Genomic DNA, 21,699 nt, shown 5'->3' on the forward strand with positions numbered 1-21,699 from the left:
TTAAATCAACATAGAAGTAGCGAGAGTTTTAAGATACAGCTGTAGCATGGAACTCTTATGATGATTCGATGTTTTACTTAACTGTGCAGTTTTTAATCTAAAAATGGAGAGGTCCAGACATTTCAATAGCAGTCTTAATTCTTTTTATTACCTTTCTTCAAATAGTTTGCTCGAAGCAGAATAGTTGTGGTCATCATTCAGTATTGTTTACTGTTTCTTACAGCATAACAAAAATTGTAAAACTCACTGCAGAGCCTGGATATCCAAGAGAGTGCTTTCACAGGCAGAGAGGAAAGATGATCTGGAATAAATAGTGTGTGGTGCAGGGCTGGATTTGGGTTTGTTTGTGGTGGTGGTGGTGTTTTGTTGTTTTGTTTTTAATGCATGAGCAAACATGTGAGGTTCCTGTTGGCCTAAGTCATCTCGATGGTCTGCATCATTCTGAATGGTGGGTCCTGCCTTCAAGCATCCTAACTGCATCTCCCAGATTGGGGTCTTCTGCAAATTCTTTTAGGATGTGCTCTGTCTTCTCCTGCAGGCTACTGGTAAGGACATTAAGCAGGACAGGTTCCATATGCGCTGTATAGTTGGTAAAGACAAAATTATAGATGCAAGGAGGTTGGTAAAAACAAATTTAGGTTGCAAATCAAATGTGTGAGAAGTAAAATAAGTGCTTGAGATGCTGAGACTTGGATGAGTAAATCAAGAGAGGGCAGGATCAAGAAAAGCCTTTTTTATAAGTGTTTATGACTATTTAATATCAAGGAGTAATGTGTAGTTGAGAGCTTACAGCAGAGATAAGGGCTAGATATGAAATGAGAAAGTGTCTTTGAAATTAATCCTAGTTTATGTATAAAAGGCTTCTATAATAATATGCAAGCTCCACAGTTCCTGTTCTCTAGAGCAAGGAATTGAAGTGCAAGCAAGTAAAATAGATAAAAAGAAACAAACCCCACGTGGTTTTCACTTTCACTCTTTAATACCGTTTAGTCTTATAAGGAAGGTTTTCACTTTGCAGCACTTTCAGGTACTGTAACCACATTCCTAACCCCAAGGCAGACATTTGGGCTTTCCTGTTCCGTGCCTGGGGAGATCCCTGTGGGTTTGCAAAGCCCAGGGCCTCTTGCAGGGCACGAAGGGTCAGAACAATGGTGGCCCATGGAAATCTTCCAGAGCCACCACCCTCCTCCCCCGGATAAATGTGGTTAAAGAACAGGGGGCTGTGGGGCCCTGTCTCCGTTCTGAAGGCATCTTCTTGCACTTGGCTGAAGGAAAAGGGAAGTTTGCTTCCTTGCACGCAGCTCGGAGCGCTCCAGGTCAGTGACTTCTCTTCAGTTGTTTCAGTCTGCCAGCAAGCTCTGCATTTCCAGTTACACATTTAGATTGTCAGGTTGATGATTTTAAAATTAAAAAACAACCAAGAGACTAAATCTGGGGACAAGGTATGAGTCATGTTGGTGTCACTGAAAAATATTGAGTGGTGACTGTCTGTTTACAGTTGCATTTTAAAACCTTTTGGTGCCTGGCTTTCACTTCCTTAATGCATTATTATTTTAAAACAATATTTAGATTGTTCCTTTAAATTATTTGTTTAAATGTAATTAATTTTTTTTGTCGAAATATTTTATCATATACCTTAAAAAAATCAGCTACAGTGATAGTGCATTCTGCCAGCTTAGTGTAAAAAGACTCCTTGCCCACAAATTCAGGTTGACGAGCATAGTCATTGACTACCTAATCCTTTATTAATAAAATTCCATTTTGTTTTTTTCATTATTTATGATTTGCTATCTGAGAAATAATTTATTTTGGTAATCCCATTTGCTTATTTTAAATATTGTACAAAATGAATTTTCTTCCAGAGATCTTGTACTTCCTGAGTATTCTGAGAGTAAGTAAAAACCAGTGTTTATATCTGAGAGAACCCCCTTTTATTTATTTATTTATTTAATCATTTCTATAAAATAAATACCAATATTGCCATGAGTGTTCCTGTTGTTCTTAACGTGCTGAGGAGTGTTTTCCTTATCTGCTCTAGGTCATTAAAAGCAGCACAGTGATACCTCTGGCCAGCATGGGTAGCCAAGCAGAGAAAACTTTATCTGTGATAAAGTTTTATTCCTTAATTCATTGAACGGCACACCACGTTCCTTGATGTTTTTAAATCCAAGATATACATTCACCTTGACTGTGTCTGGACCTGCGATATTATTGTTAACGTTTCTTCAGTCACATTCCCATGACTGCTGTGATCTCTTTTGAAGACTTTTTTTTCTTTATCAAGAATGCCACTTGTCTCACCTCCCAAAGTAAACACGTTCATGTTTTCCTTGTTTAGGGAGATCTGTATTTTTGGAGTGTCTTTCAGCAGATAGTTAGCAGTTGGTTCTCTGGGTAGCCAGTTTGCCTCTGCCGCACGGTGCTGTTCTCTTGTGCAGTTCCGTCAGTGCTTTGCGGCTTGGTAGGATTGCTTTCCATCTCTGGATATTCTAAAGTCCCTTACTGTAAATACCAGTTTTTTACTGAAATAAGAGCACCTGTTTAAAGTCTTAGCATTTTAGGTGCTTTGTATTAATTTAGACTATCTAACTATTCTTTATGGGGTTTTTGTTTCATCTTCTTTTGGCTCGGTGTGCTTGCATAGAGTGCATGTGAGTAGCGAGGAGTTTCCAGCCCCCAAACAGGAGGTGGCTGCTTTGCTTTCAGGCTCTGTCTTGTGAGAATTTCCCGCTTGTTTTAACAGATAACTTGGTTACTTTGTGGTGCCTGCAGAAATTGTTCTCTTGAAGCAATAATACTGGGAAAACACTCACTTAACATGTTTTGTGTTGTTCTGAAATCTGTTTTAGCATCTAATAGGTATTTGGGCTTTGGTTTTCTTTGTTTTGTGTTGGTTGGGGTTTTGTGGGTGGGTTGGTTTGGTTTGTTTCCCCCTAGCCTAGCAGCCTGGCTGCAGACCACACTCTGGGAATACCTGATGTACAGACTTGTGTCTCTGTGCTATTGGGACGCCTGTATTGCCTGCCAGGGGTGAAGCTGGAGAAGTTATGCAACTCATCCAGATAAGAGCTGTCAGAACTTTTGTACAGCAACTGTTGTATGCCAGTTGCCTTATGGAGGATGGTTATAAATGGTTGCTGTGTTGGTACCTGTGTTTATATAGGGAAAGGGTGAGAGGACAATCTTTCTCTTTTGACAAAGCTGGCTTTTCAAGTTTAATGAGAATGAATAGGTCTTGGATGGTGAGAAGAGCTGTAGATGCCTACATAAGCAACTTTTAAAAATATTATATAATTTCATATATATATAATTTAGCAATTTGTAGCAAGTAGTGTCACCAAAATAATCTTTTAATCAGAAACAGGTGTAGCATTTTGTTGTAAAGTGTGGATTCTCTATTCATTTCCAATTATAAAATCCTCTTGACTTTAGACTTAAGAATGCACTTGATGTTTAAAGTCACTGATAGAAGATGAGTAATTTTTGTCCTTAGATCTGGGACAAATTCCACACCAGGAGAGCAAAGGATGCTTTTCAAGTTAGTTGTAAGTAGCAACTTTGTTAGCTGCTTAAAAATTTTAACTAGATCCCTTGGGGATGAGCTGAGGAAGACGGTAAAGGGAGAAATATTTTAATAGACAAAGTGAAAACACTTGGGTACTCTAGAAATACAGGAGGTGGGTAACTGCATGGGATAAAATGCCTTCTTGTCACCTGTGTGGTATGTGTGTGTATTCATGTGCATACTCAATTTGGTTATTGTCTTCTGGATATTGTATATCCCTCATTTCCCTCATCCTGAGTCAATTTTTAGTGTGGTAATTTTTAGCCTGTTTCTCCCACTGGATAATCTGTCTGTGCATAGCACACATTAACAGGTTAATAGAGCAGTAATATTATTTACGGTAAGGTTGGCCTAGGGGAGACAAAGTGGAGGATGGAAACTAAGTACACTAAACAACTATTCAAGAATTATTTGGTTCACAAATACGTGCCCACATAGGCTTGGGAGAGGAGGAGAAACAAGTTCTTTCTTCATTTAAGAGGTTTGTACTCCCTCTTTTCTTCTTGCCTTCAGTTACTGAAGTGCATCTTCCTGCCAGAGTCTTCAGTCCCTTTTAGCCTTGTGAACATTAGATTTGTTATTTCACATGGTTTAAGCCTGGGAAGTGGAGGGACAGGAATAGCACTGAGGAAGGAGCCATCATGGATCAGCCACTATGGAACAGAAATGTTCGTTTGACATGAGCGTATAAATTACAAGTTCACAGAGTCAATCCAAATATAATGTGGAATTTAGTCCACCCTTACCTCCTGTGTATGTGAAGTATGTAAGAACATTAATAAATTGTTTTTATAGCACAAGATCTGTGCAGTGCTCTGCAAACTGACAAAATATTCCATATTTTCTTAGAAGTATGTACAAATCAATGGTATGAAAGTGTCAAAAGCATGTCTTTGGGAAGCAGGTTCTTTAATACCACTTCACACACTGACATTATTTCTTTTTAAAATATTGCGTTAAAGAAGTTGTGAGAAATCCCTTGACTTCTGTGTTTAACATCTTTAAAAGATGTATGCTGAGATTTATTGCCTGGTCAGTTCAATCGGTAGAATTCTTACAGCTAAAGACATCTGCAGTGCCCACACAGCTCTAAGTATAAAAGAACTTCTGAACTTTTCTAATCTTTGGAAAGCACAATGATTTTTTTTTTTCTGGATGATCCCGTCCAAATGTCAACAGAGCAAGAATTTAGCATTTGCTGCCTTAAGCATTGTTCCTAAATTGGAGCAGTTAAAAGTCGGAATTCCAGGTAATTCCAGCTTCAGAATTTCCACGTTTTGTATCATTTAGATATGAAAAACAGTTCTTGCTCCAAGAGAGACAAGTAAGTAATGGGACTGGATAGAAGTATAATGCTACCTTCCAAATGAGAATTTATGGAATGGAGAATCCTAGGAGGTTTCTGGCAGATCTGAGACTGGACACTTAAATCCCATAAATCTCATTCAAAATCATAACATTTTAGTTCTTGCAGATTGTTAGAGTTGTTCTGTAGGATCATGATCTTTCAGAATTTTGACCAAAGAAAGGAGTAGGAGGCAAATCTTTGGTGTTAAAATCAAGCTTTGCTAAACCTTTTCTTCTCTGTCTGGGCAAATTTGTTTTAGAAGATGTCACAGTTTGGCACACACCCCACCGCCAGCCCCCCCATCTAAAATAATGCAATTTTTTTTCTACTAGTCACAGCCTGTACATGCCATTTCCTTATCCATTCCTCAAGAGCACACAGGCCAACATTCTCATGATTACCTGTATAGACTCACTTGGACATGGCATTCCTGGTTAAATGTTTGTATTTCTTCTTCTCTTACAGTATTACAAATTTTTCCAATAACGTGATTTGTTATGTGTGAGTTAGTTATTAGTCTTAAGGTTCAAAATTTGTGTTAGGAGTTTGCAGACAATTAAAATGATGTAGGTTTGACTGCTTTACTAAAAGGTAAGACAGCGCGGATGAGTTTGCGAGACTTGAGGGGTTATTGATTGGGAAGCTGCTTGCAGTCAGAAGGGACTGAACCAAGATGGAGTGTGCGATGAGATAAAGGCTGGGTTAGGAAAGTGATTATGTCTGGGGACCTGCTAATCACTCACCTTTGTAGGAGTCCTGTAGTTCATCACTAATCTCACTTGCACTTGGCATTTTCCTGTGTTGCTGCTTCATTGTTTGTAGCTGAGTGAGTAATTTGGCTTGGGCTGAGCAGGAGGGTGCGAGTCCGGCAGCTGCACTCGCTGGCGCTGCCTTGTTGCACAGCCCAGGGGCACTGCTCTGGTCTGAAGAGGGTAGGAGGTCATTCGTTTTAAGCACTTTCTTCAAGATGTGTTGCTTCAGATCTCTGTTTCATGTCCATGAGTTTTACTCACAAGTATTATAAGGAAAATGGTGTGCAATTTTCTTCTGTGTATTCACGGTATATACATATGTATTATGTACTTTTAAAATATTAGACATGAGATTGTTGGCATAAGACATATTAAAACTGTGATGGCCTCTATTACTGAGTAGGGCTGTGTAGCAGTAGAAGAGGAAGAAATGATTCCTCAGGTGCTGCGGGAAATGTCTGGATATGTAGTAAAACTTTTACGGCTGTGTGTGTCAGCTGGTGGTGCCTCTAAGAAGAAGGCAGCACACCAAATCGTAGGAGCAGGGCTGGCTTTGTGTTTTAATCTAACTTAAATTTTTTCACCGGACTGAGTAAGAATTCTTAACACCAACAAAATTTAAAAAAATAAAGAACGAGCCTGTACTGGAGGCAGCAAGGATGTTGTTCTACACATTTTGCATACTTTCTTTCTACTTTGTGCTAAGTTGGAAACTGATATTAAGAGTTGTAAAAAATATTTACTTTGACGAATGTTTTCCTTGCATCATCCGTATGTGCCTGTGAGTATAGCTTTTGCAGCTTGTTCCTTCTTAGATTGGATCTGCATATGCAAAACTATTCAAATGTAATATTTCTGTGGGTAGCAGAGACACATATTTTGTTGCTGGAAACTTTGTTACTGGATGTGGATGGGGAGAACACGGTATGAAAACTGATTTCTAGCCAAATCTACCAATACCGGTTTAATAACTTAAAAACCAACCAACCAACCAACCCTGAAAGGTGTCCACAAGGTTTTGTTAAAAACTGACTTTTGGGTAGGTCAGTTGTGACGGGTTAACAGTGTTATCAATGAAAACTCCTTGAAGATGGACTGAAAGATGATTCTCTGTCCAAGCGGGGCAGACATACTTCATGGCTGACAAGCAGAGCAGCTGCCAGCTGTGGTCACTGTAGTATTCATGCTGGATGATAAACATTGCTCCGTTAAAAAATCCCGGTACTTTCCACATTGCCAACCAAATAAGTTCTTAGCAGTAGACAGAAAGATCTTTAGTCTGTGAAGAGTTAATTCTGTGGGACTTTTAAGTAATTTTTTGCAGAGTTATGTTCTATCATCCTCTTATAAACCAAGCATTATCTAGAAGCAGTGGGAAAAGGCTGGTTTACTACTGGCAGGCATTTATAGCACATTCTCTGAAGTAGTCCTCATCCAAGTTAATGTGCTGCTGTTTTCAGCTCGCTATCACTTTGCATCTTGCTGTTTCAGTTCATTCTGTGTTAAGAGTATTTAGGCTGCACAGCTGTTACACAGATTTATCATGGAATACAATTCCTTGTGCAGTATTGAAAAGCTATATTAAGTGGTGAGCATATCACATTTAGACAAGCGAATGCAAGAGAAAGGTAATTATTTACTAAATGCCTATTAATGTTTGAATTGGTACAGAATGTGTCAAGGTTTTAAGTTCATGAAGTTAGGAAATACTTGTGGTTCAAAATGCTGAGTGAGATTTTGTTGGTTTAGTTTCTTTTAACTCCATAGTCCTTGGGATTTAAACCTGTTACGTAGCGATTAGGTCGTTGAAGTTTTTGTTGATGAAAACACATGAAACTTACTAAAAGAAAATAAAATACAAACTCATTCCAAGTTATTAAAAGATTTGAATGCCTTGTGAGTTGATCTGTGCAGATTGAAGGTTTCTGTATATAAACACCTCTATTTTTTTAAATTTCCATCGCTTTAGTTTGAATCTGGTTAGATGACAAAACTGTGGGATATAGAGCCATGGATATGTAACCTGAAGAGCAGTTTACCATGATGCTACTTTCTTTGTAAGCAAGGCATAGATTTTGCTTCTAAAATGACTGCATATAACTTCTGAAACATTTGAGTTAGGAGGCCTGTGATAAAAGGTGCTCAAGGAGCTGATGATTCACAATAGCCTTGTATAGGAAGCCCTAGTGCGCAGCTCTGGGAGATGTTGGCATTGAGAAAACTGGCCAAAGTTGCTTTAATTCTCATGAGTATTTTGTGGAAAAATATAGGATCTGAGGATGACATAAGCTTCAGTTGGGCATTACTTTACCCTCCCAGCTGGTATGTCTACACACTAACGTACAGCCACGTTTACACAAGGCCATGCAAATTTAAACGTTCAGTAAGGGTTTTGTCTTTTAATAGTGCTGTTGCATACCCTTCTTCTTCTTCTTCCAGCTCATGTCAGGTGCTGTAGTGAGTTTCCTCATGTCTCCTTAGTGCTGAGCATCAATATTTCTGAATTGCCGGCTATAATAAAAAAGATACTATTGCCATCTGTGTAGTGAGCACTGAAACAAGACCCTTTTGAGAGAGGGTAGAGAGGATATGATCAGATGGCAGGTATAACATGCTCAACAGCAAATATGGTGGAGTAAACCTGCAAGACATGTTAGGGTCTGCTTTGGCTTTCAGTGTCACTGTATTTTTAAAGTTTGCGTGCTCATAAACACCGGTGGTCTGCTCTGGTTTTTACAGTAGCCTCCACATTTTTATGCTCTTCTGTCAATCTGTAGAGAGTCTGAATAACTAAGAAAAGTATTTGATAAACTAAAAGAAGCAAAGGGATTCTGCTTTGATATATCTGGCTGTGTGTTTGAACTTCAGTAGATGCCAGAGACTGCCCACACGTTGATAAGACATTATGTATGAGACCTACCAGTTAAACCAGTGTGGAAGTGTCATCTTCTCAAACTTGATATTACCCACCTTTCAAGTACTTGAGTCACTAAGTGGAGTAGTTGCTAAGTGTTTTCTCTTTCTATGGATACATAAACAGTACCTGTGACAGCTTGCTTAAGGCTTTCAATAGTGAACGTAGTGCCTAGACTGGAGCAGCTGAAGTGTGATGAAATGACAACAGGTGATTTGTCATCAATACTCTTTCACTTTTCCCTTGTGTTGCTAGTGAAACCGTGCTGCGAAACTGCCAGAGAGCATGATGCGGGCAAACCTTTCTTGCTGTAGTATCAGTGAAGCTTCAGGGGCTGCTGCTGGAGAGCTGCCTCTTGTCTGGGCCAGCTCACCTGCTCGCTCCCAGCCCCGCGCTGTGTGCAGGTGGAGGATGTGCTGCAGCACAGCGACAACAGGCTGCGGTTCCGCAGTACACGAGAGAACCGGGAATGGGACTTGAGTGTGGGCTCAGCGTGTGTTTCTGAGTGTGCGCCTGTTGATTGTTGTTGTTTAAAAGTGGGTACCTTTAACAGCGGGACACTATGGCAGGTTTGAGAGGCATATCTCGGTGCTTGCCCTGGAGATGTGTTTAGAGACTCTATGAAAGACACCATCCTGAACTTGATCCTAGGTCACTTTCCCAACCCTTGGTTGAAAAGCTTAGCCATTTGAACACAGCTTAAATGTTCATTTCCTGCAGCTCTAATTCTTGATAAATATTTAGGCAGCACAGTCTCAGGCAGCCTTGACTTTTCTCAATCATTTCTGAGAACCAAATTGATTAATACTTTAGATTGGGCTGCTCTAGTCAGCTTTTTTCTTTTAGTATGAACCTGCCAAACTTTTAAAATTATAACATTTAAATGACATGATTTTATGCATTCTTATCTGACGATTTCTTGCTTGCTACACAAACCATAATTTACATCATAATTTTTCTAGCCCCTGTAATTGACTCTTGTACAAATATTTGTTTTAAAGCTTGCCTGAAATACTGCATACTTCAGTCAAAGTTGTTTATCATGTAGTATAAGATTCTCATTTTCTGGAAGGAAAATGCTGAGTCTGGTTTAATATGAACAGCATGATTCATCCTACTTCATATAATTTTGCATGCTAGGTATTTTATTTGCTTCGTGCCTGATAGTTGTGAGAGGCAAATTGCTTCAGCAGAAAAATGTTAACTTTTTTCCTCCCTTTGTTACAGCAGAGCTGCCATTTTTCAAGCAAACTATTGTTGACCAGGCTACTTGCAGTTATCAAGATTATAATCTGGCAGGGATGTTGTTCCAAGAGAGTCAGACTTCCTCTTCCTCTCTGCTTATACAACATGTACTTTTTAAAATGAACAATAAGCAGACTTTAGTTTTTCCTCTTACAGAATGACGTTTAGGGATTTTTGGTAAAGAGATAAAAAAATCAGCAAAAGCAAAGGAAGTCCCTTTCTAGAAGTGCAATTGCAGTAGCATGGAGCTATTTAGCACTGAAATGGGAATGTGTCAGAAAGGCTGCTTTTTCTTCCTGTGAGGACTGGATGCCATACGAATTGCTTAGGAAAGGGAATGCCTGGTGGGGTAAGATGACATTCCTTTTCAAATAGATAGGTATCATGGTTTGTTAGTGCTTACCTTTGGATTGGTGTTATGAGGCATTTCTTAGTCTCTGTCATAATTAGGGCAGTTGTATGTACTTGGTGTTTTCTGTTATGCACATACTTGATGACTGTCTGTTTCTTGCCATTGTTCAGCAGAGACTTCTATTCAAGATCGTTTTTTACATGTTTATTGATAAACTTCTGAGCCCTACTGGAGAACTTTCACCCTGAGTTTTAACGTACAAACCTGCCAGTTTGGTGGCATAACCAACAAACACAGCACAGAGTAGTTTTTCTGGAATTGACAAATACGTTGAGACACGAGCAATATCAGAGGGCAGCCATCCTGTGTGCTACCTACAGACAAATACTGCTTGTGGGGCAGAAGAGTCTGTTTTGCTCTCTTGACCAGTTGTGTTGCTTGAGTTTTGTACCCAATTGGAATGTACATGAAATGAAGGGATTTTTAAGGATTTAAGGGGTGAGTGTCAAGCTCTGAATGGTTCAGCCATGGTTTAAGTTTGGTGTAGGTTTCCTTGTTCTGTTTTTCTTCTGAAGTTTTTGTTCACTTCTCATGTGGTTTTGTTGGATTTATTTTACTGCTTAGTGTATTCATCACCCGAGATGACGCCAGCTATGTGTTACTTTCATGTAGGTTGGAGAAATGTCTAAAAGTGTCCCTATTGCTCATTGATAATGGAAGTGAAAATGGACCCTTGCCCTTTTTATTTAAGTGATATTTTATAACAATAAAAATTGCAGTAGTTTTTTTTTTTATTTTAACTGATCAGTTACATAAGAAATGGAATTAGGCGAGTATGTCATCTGTTGCAGTAGTGCTGTTTTAGTGTGTTAAACATAGATGTATAGAAACCTACTTCTACTAATGCAACTTAATTTTTGTACATTTACTGTGATGCTGACAGATTTTCTGAATTGCATGTATAAGGACAACTGATGCAGATGTCTTGCAGATTTTAAAAGAACCTAATTTCAAATGTCTTTCTTTTATAGGAAAAGCCTCCGATAGAGGTCCGTTTCCCTTGTATGGCAGAGATACGGGGTTACCAGGCTGTCAAGTAAGTGTAGTGATGATTGAAAGCAAATGTAATAATCTGAACTAAAATTTAGTTTAAGTTACTTGAATATGTCAGGCTACCAAACGTCATAAACAAGAATGTGTTCTACAATTTGAAGAACAAATTTTCTGGGTTGTGTGTGGTCAAATCGCCTTGTGTTCATGTACATACATCCACTTAGAGGAGGCACGTTTGCCGTGTGCACATGGAACTGGTTCTGTAGCTCAGGAGCAGAAAGTCCTATGTTGTAGTAAAAGGGAGATTGCTACTAGTCTGAGCGCACTGGGCAATGTGCTTCAGTTGTGAGTATCACAACTTTCCTACAAATAATTGTGAAATGAGTTTTCCTACCCTTTGTAGTTATTTGTTCCTCTCTCCAAGTCTTTTAAACAGAACTGCAGACCAGTGCTGACTGCATATCGTGATTAGTCTGTCATACTGATTTTTCACATACAATTTGTCTCCTAGTGGAGATCATATGCATTTTTTAAGAAAAACGGTGTTACTAGGCTTTCAGTTTGTAAAAATTGGGTTATCCAGTGTAATACTGTGTTATTTTGTGGTTTTGATTGTTTTTTCTAATTAAGAAAACTTTCTTCTTTTGTCTCTAAATCTTCATTGTAGAGTGAAGATTTCTTCCATATTATTTCTAATGAGCCACATTAAGGATACTCTTGATCACTGTTTAAAAGTCTGTTTTGAATGTACAGGAAGTTTGAATGTTTAAGAAGTATAATCAGCATTTGATTACACTCTGTTTTTGTTGACAAAGATTTAAATAATATGTTTTTAATTCTAAGAAATTAATTTGTTATGGTTGTTTTCTCAAAGAGGATTTTTTTTCCTTTAATTTTACTGTAAGTAGACTATTTGCTTTGAACTGATCTGTTCAGGAATATCCTTTTTCTGGGGGATAAAACTTAGCATATGAGTTTGGTTTTGAGTCTTTCAACTAGTAGTTTGGAAAGTGTAAATGGGCAGCACCATGTGGCAATGCAGACTTAACATTGCTTCCCTATTAAGAAAGGCTTATTCTTACAGCCTTTACTGCTTCTCTGCAACACAAATGTGAGGGAGCTGGGTCTCTTTAGCTTGGAGGAGACTGAGGAGTGACATCATTAATGTTTACAAGTATATAAAGGGTGAGTGTCAGGAGGATGGAGCCAGGCTCTTCTCTGTGACAACCAATGGTAGGACAAGGGGTAATGGGTTCAAACTGGAACACAAAAGGTTCCACTTAAATTTGAGAAGCAACTTCTTCTCAGTGAGGGTGATAGACACTGGCCCAGGCTGCCCAGGGGGTTGTGGAGTCTCCTGCTCTGGAGACATTCAAACCCTCCTGGACACCTTCCTGTGTAACCTCATCTGGGTGTTCCTGCTCCGGGGGGGATTGCACTGGGTGAGCTTTCCAGGTCCCTTCCAATCCCTGACATTCTGTGATTGTGTAAACAAAGACTTACTTGTAACTACTGCTGAGCTTTCAGTAACATTCTCACAAAAAAGCAGTATAGCTTTTTAAGTTCAAGTTAGGGACTTCACATTATTGCCAGTCTAGACAGTAAAATATTGTATTAATGTTATTAGTATTGTTCAAATAACTCTGTATGTACCGTATTTTAATATGATAACTTAAACTTGATATTAGTTTGGGAGCAAATTAATTTCTATGTTACTTTCATTACGTTAATGTTCTATATTGGAAAATGGGTTTATGTTAGCTTTGCATAAAATTCTGTTTAGCTTTGCAGTAATGAATGTAATTTCTGTTGTTTGGCTTCTCACTGAGGAAGATGCTTTTATGTCTCCTAATTGTTTTTATATAGTACCATTTAATATTAATTTTTTACATGTAGCTGTTTTAAAGCCAGACTCCTATACATATTTGTTTCTGTTTAACATCACTTCTGATTCTGTTTATTCCTTTGATATGCTTCCTACTATTTCTTCTCCCATAGTTTCTTCTTTCTTAAATGTTGTTAGTATATGGGAAAATGTTTTTGTAGGTATATATTTTTCTGGTTTTATATTCAGGATAATAGAAAATTATCATAGAGTTAACTTTCAGTTAAATCCTCATTTTATTCAAATTTATGTGATAAGTTACAGTTTGCACTTCAGTTTGGTCTTATCAGTTAAATCTGAGAGTGTTTGAAACCATTTGCTAACTTGGAACCTGGTGGGATTTCTGGATCTTTTGGGGTTTGGTTTGGTTTTGTTTTATATTTTTCATAAATCGATGGCAGTGCCTGAAATACAGCTCTCATTGTAGCTACAATGTTTGAAAGCAATCATAGAAAAGAAGGTTGAAAGAAATCTTGAGATGTCATTTTGACAATCCAAATGAAGTACCAGCTGCATTGTTCCTGACGGATGCTCGTATAGTCAGTTCTTACAAACCTCTAGAGATGGAGGAGACTGCATGACCACACTGGATTTTCTTTTCTATTACTGAAATGCACTTTAAAAGGCCTTACCATTATGGCAAAAAGAAATTTCCTGGATCTTTCTGACAATACTTGTAATTTTTTGCCATGTGTCATGTGCCTTTTTCATAACCAATATGCAATCTGTGATACTTGTTTGATTGGTGATGGTCTCAAATTTCCCTATACCTTCTTGTGATGATGCTGGCCAGTTTGTCATTCCTCAGCCTATATTTTTCACTTTACAGGTTCCATATGCCAAAATGTATTTACTTCTCAACACGTTGCTTCTACCTTCTCTAAATTTGTCAGTACAATTTTGAATTCCAGGCTTGTACTGCATTTGTAGATGCTTCTGGGTTATCTGCTTTGCGAGTTCAGTAAATGTGGCCTTCATTTTTCATTCCAGTCACTAATTAAGAGGTTGAATGATGTCCAAAACAGATGCCTGTAAAGTCTCAGTTAATACATTCACCCAGCGTTGATCATGAACTCCTAGCTACTGTTTTTTACACAGTATTCAGCAGTACTATTAGTTGTCCTTGGTTCCTCAGTTCGTCTGAAATAGGAAAGTAGTTAAGCCTTGTTAAAACACCTCTTATGCTGAGAGGGAAATGAGGTTGTTTTTATGTAGTTTATTTCAGCTGAATCCATATCACTTCTTCATTGCAATCTGGCATTTGCAGTCTATTTCTTCCAATATTCTTCCAAAAAATGAAATTTAAATAGTTGAGGAATTACAAGCCACTGCTTTTGTTCCTCCCTGGAAAAACAGGCAAACCAACCAACCCCAATCTCTGCACTCCCTCCAAATCATGAGTTTTCAAAGACTAAGGTTTCCGAAATGGCAGAAATGGCAAGAGACAGTCTCTGCAGTATTTTCTTGGATACAAATGAACTGAAAATACTTCTCCAAATACTCTCTAATCTGTTCTTCTCTTACTAAAGTTCTTTCCATATGTCATTAGTGTAAATGGTATTACTAACGTGGTGTTGGTGTGTGATGAATTTTAATTTTTCCCTCCTATTAAGTTTACAGAGGGGTGGAATGAAAATGTTCAAGATTGCTGTAAACTGAAATGCTTAAGACTCTTACTATCACTTCTTACCCATCACTGAAAATTATCTAATCAGTGTTTTGTGTGGACTGTCAGCTACCTACAGGCTGTAGGAGTTTGTGTGATTGATTTCTCAGTGTAGCTTAAAAAATCAAAGGAACTTAGGTAAAAAAAATTGGATTCAGGTATAACATTTAGTCACAATAATGTAAATATGGCTAATTGATTAATATTTTACTAAACCAGAAGTGCATACTTTCAGGGTTTAGTTCCATCAGGTGTTTCAAGCAAGCCAAAAAGAAGGAGCATCCTAGAGTATAAGTCTTGCACTGGGCGCATTCATTCAAATAAGCGTTGAGTAAGGTAGTTGCATTTGTCTTATGCTGTGGTTTTTTATGTGGTTTAGTGTTAACAAGGTTAATGGTGTATGTTTGTGTGCTACATTAAAACCTGTGCTTGTCTAGCTCTTCACAATCAAATTCTGAATCCTCTTCCTTTTTTTTGGCTTTTTGTACTTTACTGCATACTCTTCTTCTGATGGGTCTTCACTATGTTCTGCACCCTTCCAACTCTTACTGCCTTTTTTTCTCTCCAATCTTTACACAGAGTATATAGACTCTAAATGGATGGGTAAGATGACAAATCAAGGCTTATGCAGAGCTGGTTTAGATAAACGTCAAAACTTTTACCTGGACAAGGAATTGACAGATTTTTGAAGAAATGTAAAAACTACATTTTGCTATCAGAATGAAATGCAATGCTATGGGGCTTGACAAAACATCTCTATTTGTGTCTTTGAATGGGAGTAGTAGGGATTGATTGTGATTTTTTTGAGGGGGAGTCCACCCTTCCTGTTGGCTGTGTCATTGCAGATTTGGGAAGGACATCTCTTCACAAATGTTAAATCAGATAGAGATTAAGTTTTCAGAGAGATTCTTGTAATACAAGGGTTTTCTTTACAGTTGTGTAATTTAATACTGAAAACTGTAGCTTATGTAAAAGAAATGAGATTAGACATCAGATATTGAATGAATGGCTCCCTTTTCCAATATCATCAAAAAGGTACCCAGCTGCCACTGCACATTGCTTTGACAGGTCTGAGCTCTAAGAAAGCCAGGAATCGGCACTATTTTCAAAGTGAAATTGAGATAAATGTGCAATGAATGTGTAGCCGTTAGACTAATTCTTCTAATTGTTTCTGTGGGTCTTCACAGAAGCTGACTGTATCCCCATGAGCCGGGAAGCGCCCCGGTAATTGGCAGCAGTGCGGGGGCCGCTCGGGGAGCCCAGCCTGTTCTCATGTGCCTGGCCGAGGCCGGCTCTGCCCGCTGGCATCGCTGGGCTGAAGATAGTAAACGATTTCTGACTGTCCCCTTTATATTCTGGTTTAATTCTAAATAATCACGCACAGAAAATAGACATCATGGATTTTTTGACATGTGAAGATAACACATTTACCCTGCCTTCATAATAATTTCAAGTCCACATACTATCTTATGTGCAAGAAAGGAGATAAAATCAAGCGCTAAATGTAGTGGAGATTAGGCAAGAACTAAAAATACATTCACCAGTTTTTGTTTAGGGTGTAACCTCCTTCCTATAAAGACACATATCTTAATTTATTTTTTCTAACTAATTTGTATGTTCTATAAGATGATGAGACACTTTAAATGTTATGAGAGTCATTTTTTAAAAGTTTGATAAATCTGTAGAATACAGGAATACTGTGAGGAGCTATAAATTATATTTACTAAATACATTTATCTTAGTCTATGTAAAATTATATATATAACACTGCATAAAATACCTACTACTCTGTACAGTACATGAGATATATATACATATGCTACTATATATTTCAGGCAGTATGAAATAGTGCTGCATAGAGAGAATATGAAGAATGTATATGCTATGTTTAATATATATATTATTTAGTAGTGGCAGATGAATTTTAAACTAATTTCTGGTACTATTATGATGTAAGTTTTGTGCCTATTGGCAATAAATAAGGCTGCTTCAGAATCTTTATTTTTTTGGATTAAGAGAAAAAATCCAATAGAAAGCTGGTTCATCAATGTTTCCAGTAATATTGCTACAGCATTTTCCCTTCAATAGCCATCAGCTCTGCTGTTGCTCTGAAGCTAATGTGAGGTGACTCATTTAGCAGCATATTATTGCATCATTGCAACATGATGTAAGGCACATCAGGCATTATTAAATTACCCTGAATTTTGCAGTATGACAGTAACATTTTATGCACATTAGCACCACACTTAGTGCTCCTTATGGGAATATACTTCAAGTAAACATATTAAGACGTAATTTCAGACAACTTTTCAGGATTTACCAATTTCTTCTTTATCAGGAAAAAAAAAGCTTCACTGGGATATTAAGACAGATGTAGTGACCTTTGTGCATTTTCAGAGCACGTTTGGTGTTTCTTAAACTACTTGGAATGCATACTGTTAGTTGTGTAGTGCCTTGGATAAAAAAAATAGCTGACTTCTCACTGACTGTTAAAGTTGGGACAAACTCATCCACCTTCCACCTTTGCAACGATTCAACATAGAAACGTTCCCCTCAGCTGGGTGCAAGTCAGAGAAAGCCAGATCTGTGTATGCCTCACTTGTGCTGAAAAATATTACAGAACTTAACACCGGATAGGTATTGAGCAACTGCAATTCATACTGTTGGCTTTTTAGCAAAAATTTGTGACCTTTCTTTGTTTATTGACTTGAAAACAACTTTACCCAGCTAAGCTGCATCTTGTTGTCTGCAAAATCAGTAATGTATTAAAGAACAAATTTACAAGCGTGAAAACTATATTTATTAGCTGTTATATCATTTATAAACTGAAAAGTTTGTTTCGTTTTTGTGCAAAAAAAAAAAAAGTAGGTCAACTAACACTGTAAGAACACAAAATGCCTTTATGAGCAATTTCTTGGGCAATTTAACTGATGATCACTTTGGCAAAAGAAATGTTTGCAAGTGTATGTTACTTTGCCTTTGCATAGTCAGTAATTTGCCTGTTTCAAACTTAAAAAGACTTTAAGGTATGAGCTGAACGCAAATGTGAAGAACTGTCCTGTGATGCTGGGGAGAGTAAGTGTCTCAGAGCACGTGCTCTCGAACAGCTCATCTCACAGCTTGAGGAACTGTAATAAGGGTAGAACTCCAGAAATTTGAGTTGTGTAGGGAGAACATAGAAGCTTGTGCTCATATTGTGCACAGGCAAAAATGGCAAGCTGTTTACATTACTGGTAAGGTGGTGTGGAAGAGTGAAAACAAGTATTGATAGTAGGACATAGATACCAGCTTGCTGCACAGAGAAAAATTGATAGAACTGAATAGCACCAACCTAAAAGCGTTTTTAATTTGTTCATAAACCATATAATTGTAAGATGTGTAAATAGTAAAATGGAGAGGATTAGCTGATTTGATTTTTTTAGTAAAGCATCGGGTAACATTAAACAGCTGGAAGAATAAGAATACAGACAAAAATGCAAGTGTTAGGGGGTAAGAGTGTGTAAAAATGTGTGTGGGAAGCAGAAATGAGGTTTACTGGCAAAAATAGAAAAGCAAAGAACAGTATGAAAAATGTAATTTGAAATATGTTTTGTAAGAACAAAACACTTGGACGTGGCAGGACTGAAAGAAATGAGTGATTGCCGGTAGTGGAATAGAGCAGTGTTTTAGTGGTATCTGACAGCTGAGATGTCACTAAATGTGTGAGTCAAGGAAGAAAAAGGTATTTGTAGCACATTGCATTTTAAAGCATGGCTGTTCTTTGAATGTGTATGGAAGCTTCCAAACAAATCTTTCTCGACCTGCAGGTGTAGCCCCAAACAGCAGCACGACTCTGCGGTTGCTCTGTGGGTGCTTGGCCACGTTTTTAACAAGTCATTCCTTCAGTGCAAGGGCCGCTGTACTAGAGCACCACTAACACGCTTTACTGTGGCATTATGTGTCACAGAATAGTGAGCTCTGGATGTCACACAATCACAGAATCGACTGGGTTGGAAAAGACCTCAGAGATCATCAAGTCCAGCCCTTGGTCCAACTCCAGTCCATTGACTAAGTGCCATGTCCAATCTCAGTTTAAAAACCTCCAGGGATGGTGAGTCCACCATCTCTGTGGGCAGCCTTTCCAATGCCTGACCACTCTCTCTGGAAAGAATTTCTTTCTAATATCCAGCCTAAATTTCTGCTGGCAGAGTTTAAGCCCATGCCCCCTTGTCCTATTGGTGACTGCCTGGGAGAAGAGACCAATCCCCACCCGGCTATAACTTCCCTTCAGGTAGTTATAGAAAGTGATGAGCTCACCTCTAAGCCTCCTCTTCTCCAGATTAAACAAGCCCAGCTCCCTCAGCCTCTCCCCATAGGGCTTGTGTTCAAGTCCCTTCACCAGTCGTGTTGCTCTTGTCTGGACCCGTTCCAGCACTTCAATCTCTTTCCTGACCTGAGGGGCCCAGAACTGAACACAATACTCCAGGTGTGGCCTCACCAATGCAGAGTACAGGGAAATGATTGCTTCCCTTGTCCTGGTGACCACGCTATTTTTGATACAGGATGTCTTGCTGGAAGATGAATTAAGTAATGAGTAGCTGTGTAGAACAAATATATTGGGTGTTTCTTTGTAGGGCCAGTGACAACTTCATAGTTTCTTCTTGGGCAGCCTGATATGTGTCTGCAGTTTGCATGTTGAAGCTCACTCACACACATTCAGATCTCTGCAGTTTTAATTTCTTCCTGCAGGAATTCTGTTCATATCTTGAAACTTCTTTATTGCTTGTCTCTAAGACTTCTATCCCTACTTGGCATCCTTGAGAGAAATAATTAGATAGTTATTCTGTGTTGAGGATGTGCCATCTGTTCCTATGATATTGTGGTGTCATTGAAAAGATTTAAAACAAAATAGGAAACTAATGAAAGGGTTTAAATTAATAGAAAAATGTAGATAGCTTGTCTCAGGAATAGTTGGAAATAGGCATATTTAGGTCACGCCCAAGTGGCAGACAGTAGAAGTAGTAATACTGTGGCAAAAGGGATGCTAGAGTGTGGATAACTCTGGAGGACGTCAGGCTAAACCATCTAGTGCATCTCAGAGCCCTTCAAGAATATACACTTCAATGTAATTTTGTACAATAAGGAAAATTATGCATAATTTAAACATGCTAATTATAAAAATGCATAGGTGCTAGAGAGGAGCTACCATTTTGTGGTTTTAAAAAAAATAATTAGAATTTACTTTGCTAATGAAAGAGGTCAAATTGCATTAGCTATAGACCCACAAGGTCTTTTCCCCTTTTTAAACACATCTATTAAAGAGCACTAACAAAGCTCTTCCTGCGGGTTTCTGGCAGTATGTTTGAAGATGCTTTAGATGGATCTTTTCAATGAGACAGAAAAATACATGATATTCTGGACCTTTCTTATCTGTGGAGCCTTAGAAAGACTACAAGTAGTGGCACTAGTTGCTTTTCTTCCATCCTCACATAGTTTTAGAAACAGTGGAGAACATATTGTCTATTTAAATCCCAGTAATACTGAGTTATGGAAGTATAAGAAAAATGTAAGACTTGTACGTGTGGGGTTTTTAATACCAGTATAACTTTAAAGCTGACAAACTGATTTTATTTTTGTAAATTTTCTCTTTTTAATCTCCTCTCCTCTGACAGCTTTGATATCAGGTGTCTCCCTAAAGCAGATTTTTACAGCTGAGCTATCAATCTTTAAGAAACGCGGCTTCTGAAGGAAAGGCTGACACAATGTTAACGGGAGCAGCGACTCTGGATTCTGCCAGCTGATACCGTCTTAAAAGGACGAGATGGGGACAGGGATATATAGTTTAAGGGCAGATGGAACGTCCAAACTTGAGTTTATTTTGCTCCATTTTACTTCTCAAGTAAAATCAAGCAATATTAACTTTCTCTTGATTGTGATTGATTAGAAGTGAATTACTTATTGTGCTATTGGGGAAATATCTCCTGTCTCTCAGCAGATAAGGAGCCTGCAGAACTGTTTTAGAAAGTAAAAATGTACTGTGCACAGGCTAGATTTCTTTTTCCAGAGCTGGAGGTGACCACCTGAAGTTAATCAGGGAAGACATCCCCCGAATGGAGTGGGTAGCAGGTGTTAGGAATTAGTTAGAGTTGGGGGAGGGATGCTATTTATAAAAGGGGAGCATTTTGAATGTCTTAAGCAGACAAACTGTTACTTGTCTTCGCCCTTCTTTTTCTCACACTCTATAGGGTTGGCAAATTTTCTTGCTTCCTTGTGATTTTTGGTTGTGTTTGATTGTATTTAAGGTAATGAATATCCTGTGAATCAATATATATATGTGATATCTTACACATAGCTGCATAAGGAATCAAAAAGCATGTTATACCATGGAGCACAGATACAATTTCTTGGGCCAATTACTATTTGTCTCCAGCTAATCTTACTGCCTCAAAGCTGGGTGCTTCTCAATTACAAATTGATGGTGTTACTGGAGGAAGGGGAAATGATCAGCTCAGTTCTCTCAGCCATACCTGTCTGTTTGAATGAGATGGCCCTTTGGATTTTCTAGATGTGTTTATTCCTTTTGTCTATAAGTACTCTAATATGTTGAGCCCCCTTTTACGTTCCTCTTTTACTTCACAGAGAGATAAAGTCCCTTTGCAGACTTTGCATCTGCAGATTCCTGCTCTCAGGATGAATACAGGCACTGAGTAGAATTGGGAAGGGGGAGATAAGAGTGGGGTAAGCAACCTGTTCCTTGGCGTTTGCTGCCTGGGGTGGGCTGGGAGAGACACTGGCTTGAGCAGATAGTGGATGGAAAGGAGTGAAAGACAGATTTGCCGTTTTGCTTCCTCTTCCGTGCAACAAAACCATCCAGCTGGCCATTGGTTAAAGTCATGTTGTGGAGTGCTCTTCAAAATGCAAGCGCTTCTGGTGGCACTGA

The 21,699-nt window shown here is 38.4% G+C and overlaps 1 protein-coding gene across 17 annotated transcripts in view; it reads left to right on the forward strand.

Moving 5' to 3' along the window:
* The window catches only part of TCF12 (transcription factor 12), a 159,947-nt gene that overhangs the window by 77,714 nt on the left and 60,534 nt on the right, over positions 1-21,699 (forward strand). For 13 of the 17 annotated variants that reach the window (XM_065076967.1, XM_065076968.1, XM_065076970.1 and 10 more), the window contains one exon: positions 11,208-11,272. In XM_065076967.1, coding sequence (XP_064933039.1) covers positions 11,208-11,272 — 65 coding nt within the window. Of the gene's footprint in view, positions 1-1,220; positions 1,317-9,873; positions 10,174-11,207; positions 11,273-21,699 lie in introns of those variants that run through there. The other 4 variants (XM_065076980.1, XM_065076982.1, XM_065076977.1 and 1 more) reach the window with 4 other exon arrangements.

The sequence above is a fragment of the Columba livia genome, chromosome 11 (assembly GCF_036013475.1).
Source record: "Columba livia isolate bColLiv1 breed racing homer chromosome 11, bColLiv1.pat.W.v2, whole genome shotgun sequence".
In the NCBI taxonomy this organism is placed as follows: domain Eukaryota; kingdom Metazoa; phylum Chordata; class Aves; order Columbiformes; family Columbidae; genus Columba; species Columba livia.